The sequence below is a fragment of the Solanum dulcamara genome, chromosome 11 (genome assembly GCF_947179165.1).
Source record: "Solanum dulcamara chromosome 11, daSolDulc1.2, whole genome shotgun sequence".
In the NCBI taxonomy this organism is placed as follows: domain Eukaryota; kingdom Viridiplantae; phylum Streptophyta; class Magnoliopsida; order Solanales; family Solanaceae; genus Solanum; species Solanum dulcamara.
Genome location: NC_077247.1, coordinates 30,414,469 through 30,423,344, shown reverse-complemented (window position 1 = coordinate 30,423,344; position 8,876 = coordinate 30,414,469). Strand labels below are relative to the sequence as shown.

Sequence of the window (8,876 nt, the reverse complement as noted above, 5' to 3'; positions counted from 1 at the left end):
TTGGAGAAGAAGAATAGGAGAGGGAAATTTTCTAGGGCTTTTAGAGAGAGAGAGGGACTGAAAATATGGTCCAAAAACATTCAAGGCTTGTGTATATATAATTTGGGGAAATACCTAAATTGCCCTTTCTTCGAAAATCTGGAAAAACGGCTAAAACATTCTTGGCGCGATAGTGGCGCATCGCGCCACTGCGGCGCCAAGTCGAATTTAGGCTTAAAACCTGCACATCTGATAGTGGCGCGTCCATCTCTTTTGGCAGTCCCCTTTTAAACATTTTTTTAGTAGTGTAAGTCTATGTAAGGAGACCATTAGTCAATTTCCAATTAATGTAGAAATCTAACCTGCACGCCTAGACCGCCAATCCAAGCGTGAACAATATAACACCAGGACCAAGCAGAAAGGACCTGATATAATGTAATGAAATGTCACTAGCGTTAGAATTTTGCCCTGATTTTCTTATTATATGTGAGTTTTACTTTTCTCTTGAAGTCAAAGTCAAAGTGTTACAATAATTATTTTTAATTTTCTTAAAAGGAAATAAATTCCTTTCATATTTGACTATTCCTATCTTGGAGAAAAAGTTCGGACCTTTACAAATTGAAAATTCTTCTTATACCATAAAGTATCATCCATGATGTAGTTATTAAAGAGTTTTATTTAGGGAGAGATTTTCTCTTGATAATTTTTATGATTTCTTTTCTATATTAGATTTTCACATATAGGCCAATTGGTTAAGCCATACAATAATATCATGTTTCTTTAATATAGTTTTATGTGTTGTCTAATTTATTACCGCCGTAGTTTACAATAATTAAATTATTATAATCCCAACAATTAAAACCTAATTCAATCCCAAAATAAAGTAAAATATTTAGCATGGGGAAAGTGAGACGTCATTGAAATATAACTATAGTTTAGATCCAATTGCGCAGTAGACGTATACAGTTGGAACCCGCCTTTTAAATCTCCCTTCTTCCTTCTTCCTAGTTTTACGAAAGAAGCAACAAACGAAAATCCTCTGTTTCTCTCAATGCATAATTTGTTATCTGTGTTATTGATTTACTCCCTTCAACCAACAATATCTCAATGTACATTACACTCTTAATTATATAGAGAAACAAGAAAATGCATTGAGTTGTTATATAAGCCATGAAGAAGAAGGGGTTGGCGTCAGGAGGGATATCGTTGTCGGCGTGGAAACTACATGTAATTCTTGTGTCCCTCACTCTCACCATTGTTCTGTGTATGTTGGCTTTTCTTAGCCTCTAGGGATTCTCACCATCACACTACTCCCAAATTACTTCTTCTTCGCTTTCTCGTAGATTTCTCTATGCAAATTGGGACTCCATAACCTCCCATGAAGGCAATCCCAAAGTTGCTTTTCTCTTTCTAGCTCGTCGTCATTTGCCTCTCGATTTTGTTTGGAAATGTTTCTTCCAGGTGAGCTGATTTCATTTCTATTTTTTATTTTATTTTGCCAACTTTATGAGAAAATTTATATTCTTCCAAGTGAAGAGTCCGTACAACTTAGATTTTAGTTAGGAGGTTTTAAGGATTGTATATTTCTACATTAAAGTTTTTGTAGTTTCAGTATGAATGTATTTTTCCTTTTTCTTCAATTCATATGTGGTCTTTTAGTGAATTATGGAAAACTTAATATAAAACTTAGATGCTTTCCAGCTTCTAGTTTCTATTTTCTTTTGCATCCATCATAATATTTAATTTAAATATTTGCTAAAATAATGGGAATGCGAAGAATATGAGGTTTCAATTAAATTCAATATTTCAGAGATTAATTAATAGTATGACAGAACATTGGTAAATCTAAATAAATGTCCTCTCTTACTCATTGGTATCATTTATGGTTTGATGTTTGCAGAATGCTGACACTGCTAATTATTCTATATATATACATTCAGAGCCTGGTTTTGTGTTTAATGAGTCTACAACAAGGTCACATTTCTTTCATGATCGTCAATTGAAAAATAGCATCAAGGTAAATGTTCTTACTTGCTTTCATTTTTAGAAACACAGAAGATTTTACCCCTTTGTTATGTTCCTAATTAGTTTAGACGTAAACTGTTTCATTTTTCTTGAAGTAGCTTTTGTTTTTTGGTTTTCTCCCTTTTGCTTGATATGTCTATTACTTTAGTTTCTCGGAGATTATCAGCAGCATTATCCAGATATACCTTGAGTTGGTCTATTTCTTTCTCGATTAGTTTCTCCAATATCTTGCTGATCTTAGATTCATAACAGTAAGTTCGTTCTAGTATTCTTACAAAAATGAGGAATATTTCTGTGATAACTGAGCTTTTTGTCGTGTTCTTTCTTCTCCGTTTCAATTTCTTTCATCTTAGCCGGATTGATAAAAAGTGTGACATGTAGGTAAGTTGGGGTGAAGCAAGTATGATTGAAGCAGAGAGATTGTTACTTGAGGAAGCTCTTAAGGATTCAGCTAATAGAAGATTTGTTCTCTTGTCAGAAAGGTATACCTTCAACTTTCAGAAACTTTAGATGCACAATTAACATCTCACAAATATGTATTTGTTGGGGACTTGTTCGTTTCACATGCATTTGCATTACTGCATGACCAATGATCACTTTCGTTGTTGATCTACCTGCCTTCTGAATTAGGAGTAGCTTTTTAACCGAAGTTAATAGGAGAAATAGTTCACTATCAAATTGAGTTCTCAAATGGTCACTCAACTAATAGTTACTATAATCTCAGAAAGTCACTTTTTTATTGAACAAAATTGGAATCAAGAAAAAATATGACTCTTTGAGATAATAACTATTAGTTGAGTGTGAATATGAGAAATAATCCTTCACTATCTTAAAAATAAAACAAGACGAAGGAAACTAATACCTCTTCCGATTATGTTGATAAAACAATCTACCAAACATTCATTCATTTCAACTGTACATTACTTTAGGTATATCTGAAAATATGTATTTTTGAACTTTTGATTGCTCATCTCTAACTAATAACCTATTCAAACTTCATTTCCTAGATTTCCACCTTCATTAAATGGTGCCATTTAAATTCGAATGGGTACAACAGCCATAAGGTTTTAGGTTTCTATTCAATGGAATGACATCATATATTGTTTCTTGGACATGCTGGAAAATATGAAGTAAGAAATGGTTATTCCTATCACGAGTTTGCTGAATAGACGTGGACATGACATGACTATGATTCTTGACAAAATAAGGACGAGAGAAAACTAGGACATGCCAATGAAAAAGTATAGGAGACCAATAACTATTGAATTCACAAATGAATTAGTCAAGAATGACATATACTAGATTGGTAAAACGGGAAAAATATTTTAAATAGCACGTGCAGAGGTTTTTGTATGTATACAGTGTTCCTGCAAAGGCTTGCAAATTCTCAATATGCAGTGACCTTTTATCCATGTATTCGTCTTCCGTTTTTTTTTCCATCTATATGGTTTGAACTTTGGGTTAAATATTTATATAATTATGTATTTTTTAATTTGCAGCTGCATCCCGTTGTACAACTTTAGCTATATATACACCTATTTGACGACTTCTCCTAGGAGTTTTGTAGACAGGTAAAATGTGTAATTTACCAGTTGATTCATGATTTGGAGGACTTGGTACGAAGAATAGTAGCTTTAATAATAGTACATTGTATTTTTGAATTTGAGAAAAGTATACCAATCTTGTATTTTTCCTCATCTTTCCTTCCATTTCCTTTTTGCTATCGAGAAAGCTTAATAATGCTATTGCGTAAAAGATTTCAAAGTTTCTACATATGTAGTGAAAGAATAAGTTGATTTTGTCTTCCAGCTTTCTCGATAAAAAAGAACGGCGTTACAACCCAAACATGGCACCGTATATACCAATGAGCAAATGGCGGAAGGGATCACAGGTAGTTGCTTGTCCTTTGGTTAAATGGTGCTTTTCCATGATCTCGCTAGGATTTGACAATGTTATTAGCACTATTAGTGTTAAACACGCTGTTAGATCGAGAATTCGAGTAATGCGAAATTTAGCCAAATAATGTTATAATGACAATAATAAAGACAATAGTAAGTTGATAATAACGAAAGTAAAAGCAAATAAAGAAGACACAAATTTTACGTACTCCACAGGTGAAGAGGAGGATTTTACTATATCAATAAGAGTACAAAGTTAGAGTAAATACTCTAATTAATCTCAAATACCCCAAGAGAATAACCTCACAAGATCACTCCAAAGAAATGATTCACCCAAGTCTTTCCCAACACTAGCTCTTTTACAAAATAACTCTTAATGAAAATACGAAGAAAGAAAGCAATGAAATGTTTTCATATGCTTCAAGGTGTGTTTCAACTAATGACCAACTTTCCTATTTATTAGGGAAAAAATGGGTTGCTTGATGTCATGGATGATATCATTTGAAGATACAAAAATTCAATATTTTAGTGTAAATATATCAAATATTGTGACTACTAAATCTTTGACATTTATGGTTGCCAAATGTGAATCTTATCAAGTATACCAAATCTTTGACAAATATGATTGCCAAATTTTAACATTTGTGGCTTCCAAATCTTTGACAAACAAAGGCCACATTACACAGGCTCTTTACTTATTTTCCTCATTACTAGTTCCACTTATTTTAGGAAGCTTCGTGTAGGTATCTTTTAGGTGACTTGATTGTATTAAAATTCGTTTACATTCTCAATATATAAAAGTTAATTTCTTATTCCAATCAAATTCACTGACACCGAAGTGTTGCAACCTGTCTACTTTTTCGCTGCCAAAATAGAGTACATCTTTTACTTGTCTTTCTAGAAAAACATCCAGGATTAAAAATCTAGGCAGAGTGTGGAGTATTAGGACTAAATCTGCCTAGATGCACCTAATACATAGTTAGCTAGATCACAAGACTATGATATCATAATCTTCAAATTCGATTATCAAAGAGCATAAACGAAAATCAGCTTTAACATTGTAAACATCTCCAGAAGTCAAAAGCAACTTATAAACTAAAGAAAACTAAAGTTATGCCCAATTGTATTGCATTTGTTTTACTGCTCAAATATATTGCATGATCCCTGTGATATATGCATGGACCACTTTTGTTGCACTTATAAACTTTTGATTTCCGACTAAATCCAAAGAGAGATCGGGGTGGGGATATAGAGAAGAGAAGAGTGAAATATAATTCTCCTTGTTCTTTCTTCTCCTTTTGCTTTTTAATCGATATAATAGGCTTCCTACTTGTATAAGTTTTAATTTGGCATTTTAGTCCAGTGGATCACTTTAATCAGGAAGCACGCAGAAGTTGTTGCTGCTGATGATGTTGTCTTTCCAGTTTTCAAGATGTTCTGCAAGGTGTGCATCATGATGCTATTTCCCTTTCTCAATATAATTTCAATGCTCGAATTCATAGACTTTAATTTAACCTTTAGTTTTCCAGCCATATTTTTTTCATACCTTGTAATATGTCATGCAGAAAAGTCACAATTGCATTCCAGATGAACACTACGTGCAAACATTATTGACAGTAAGTAACCAATAATTTACCTAAGGTGCATCTGTTTCAGACTTCTTTGTATGTTCTTTCATACTCGTAATTAGCAAAGTTCCTTCTGTATTGTTTGTGAGAATCATCATGTATTTAATCAGTGTTACGTGTACTTTTTTTTAAAAAAAATTTGTGAGTAGATGCATGATGGTGAAGGAGAGCTGGAACGTAGAACAATAACGTATACAGAGTGGAAACAATCCGCGTCAAATATGGACAAAAGTAGTTGGCATCCTATGACATTTAGCTTTGCAGATACAGGGCATGAAAAGATCAAGAGAATAAAGGTATCTTTAGCAGGCACATGTATAATATTCGATCCTCTTCTACTTAAACATTTGGCCTTCACAACTGATTGGTTTATGCATTTTGGATCCTACTAATTTTGACAGGATATCGACAACGTTTACTACCACACTGAGTACAGAACAGAGTGGTGTCATAATAATTCTACACTCGTTCCATGTTTTTTGTTTGCAAGGAAATTCTCACAAGGAGCTGCAATGCATCTACTGAGTGAAGGAGTAATTTCTCAGTTTGATGCCTCTGCTTTAATGGACCCAACAACATGATTTTCATCGTTGCTTTTGTTACTAATGCTTCATGTTTACGTCTCTCGTGAGCCAATTTTGCTTTGTATTATATAGGTCAGAAGATGATTAGCCCTTGATATCTTAGGGGTCGTTTGGTTGCTGGTTAAGAAGTAAGTTATTTATGTATTAAAATAAGCATTACTAGTTCCATGCATGTTTGGTAGCATTTTAGTTTCTATGAATAAAATTAATCACACCAAGTACAGTGTTTGGTTTCTATTTTACAATGCCTCATTACTAATACATGTATAAGTTATGAATACATCTATGTATTATTTTATTTATAAATAACTAAAGTCTACATAATTAATTCGTATATTAGTAATACATGCATAATTTTAACCAGCAACAAAACGATGCCCAAGTAAGGGTGATCAAAACTGGAAAGAGAAAAAAGTTTTTGACAGTATATGAAGCAGAGACCAGAGTGTGTGATACCTCGGTTCAGCACTTGAGCCTTTTAGATTTAGGGAACATAAGGTGGAAATTGTTCCTTAGTCTGATAAGGGTACTTCCAATATATTGTTGATACTAGTTTCTAGGAATCGTACATTGCATATTTATTTTAAAATATTTGAAATAAATTTTATATTGCGAATGATAAATTTTAAATGACATATATTATTAGACTTTTTCTGTGTTATAAAATCAATATCAAAGCAATACAATAAAAAAGAAATAACAAATTCATAAATTGAGATTAGAAATTCTTGCAAATTTGATGCTACTTTAGTGACATATATAATACTTTAATTTGAAGATTACAAATTGTGATAAAAATATTTATCTTGTGAAATTAACTGTTATGCATGAAAAACAAAAACTAAATTGATGCATATATTGAATCGCATCATGATCAATCCAAACAAAATTAAAAGACATAGAGCCTTGTTTTGATTCAAACATATGAATATTAAGAAAGTAAACAGGAAAAAAGAAGAAGATGGGGGTGGGGGTACAAGATATAAGCATCTAAAACTAAAAATGGGGGAGAAGAAGACTCAAGAAGTTGTAAATATTTTAACTAAATGAAATAGTAGTAGAAAAGATTTATTTATAATGAGATATTATGAATAATAGAAAAAGACTAAATTTATTATGAAATGTTAGGAGAAGTAGAAGAGACTCACTTTATTATAAGATGTTTGGAGTAATAAAAAATACCAAAATTATTATGAGATGTTTTCACTTTTTTAAACAATGACGAAATTTCTGCACTTAATGCATTATACCTACATTAAAAAAGAATGCTAAAAGCCTAAAACGTTGCCAGATTAAAAGTAAATGACCAATTAGTTAAATGAATCTGAACTATATTTGATTTAATTTACTCAAATTCATAATGTTTGGGTTTTAAAAGAATAATTAAATTAGTTAAATTCTTTAATTTTTTTTAATATTTTAATTTAATTTAGGGGTAAAATGGTAATCCAAATTTTCATTTTGGAGCTTCCCAAAAGATTTTAGAACTTTAAATAAAATAATTCAAATATTCATATTAATAAATAAAGTTTGTTATAACATCATCCAAGGCAATATAGTGCATACAAATGACTAACATCTTATTAACTAAATTCTAAATAATATTAATAAAATTTGACTTTAGGCCACTAATTTTATTGGGACATTCTTATAAAATAGTCTAGCAAAAATTAAATAATTACCCACACATATATTGCGAATGCACAAAGCACATCTTCCTTGGGTCCTTGTTTATACCACCTTTCCACCACCTTTCTAATATCATTGTAATTTTTTTTGCCTCTGGTAATACGTTAAACTGAGTCCAAATTTCGTGTTGAACATTGAAGATACTCTTTCTTAGTCAAGTCTTTCCACCGGCTATGAATTTGCGATTGAAATCTTCTCCCCTTTTCAAATTATTATTTGGTTCTTGTCTGCTAGATTATAGAAAATTGAATTTGTGCAAATTAATGATATAATTGAGCACATGAGATATAGTATCAAATGGACTTTTGAGAATATTCTTAATTCCCAATTTAGAGACGATAATCTGATCAAGTTGTTCATCGAAGAACACATCCAATGCTGAAGAACTCCATTTGAGGTTGACTCCATCCCCAAAAACACACTTCCCACAGGGCTCCTGGCGTATTCTTACGAGTTTTATGAAAGTATTTGGTTAAATTGTGCCCTACATGAATGAAATTAACTTCTATGATATCCATTCTTCAATTTGACAGTGCTTGCCATAATTCATGTGCATTCAATGGATCCATGGACTTAATGGAGAATCTATTGTCAATTATTAATAATGTATAATTCAACATAATTTTTAAAGTTGTCAATTAAATTTTTTTTTTAAAAAAGGTGAATGCAAGAAGACAACTTAAATCAAAAATCAAACTACTTAGAAAAAAACCTAAAGGTGAAAGTGTTTAAAATTGTGATTCATACTTACAGTATCCTTAATAAAATCATCTTATTTTGAAATATACAATAATTAGAATTTGGCACGTAGTTAAAGTAGTCCTAAGTTAAGGATTTACTATGGTTCCTCCTTGTTAAACACTTAAACTAGATATATTGAAATAACACATATCTAACGATCAGATGAAAAAGTCAAAATGAAGGAAAAAAATCAAGAAAGTGAACTGCATTAGCTTCTACGACAACCTACGAGTCATAGGTACTTCTATGAGTCATAGTACTGACTCGTACAAGTGACTTTGAGGTTGGAAATTGGACTAAGTGAGGGAACGAGTCTACGGGCCAAGGTTATG

The 8,876-nt window shown here is 31.8% G+C and overlaps 1 protein-coding gene across 1 annotated transcript; it reads left to right on the top strand.

Annotated features, from left to right (window-relative positions):
• The first annotated feature begins 1,149 nt into the window (after positions 1-1,149).
• LOC129872491 (glycosyltransferase BC10-like) lies at positions 1,150-6,111 on the top strand. The gene is made up of 10 exons (XM_055947468.1): positions 1,150-1,243; positions 1,364-1,440; positions 1,880-1,996; positions 2,386-2,486; positions 3,504-3,575; positions 3,814-3,895; positions 5,266-5,378; positions 5,464-5,518; positions 5,680-5,826; positions 5,932-6,111. The coding sequence occupies exons 1-10, from the start codon at positions 1,150-1,152 to the stop codon at positions 6,109-6,111; spliced, it is 1,038 nt and encodes a 345-aa protein (XP_055803443.1).
• Positions 6,112-8,876: the final 2,765 nt, after the last annotated feature.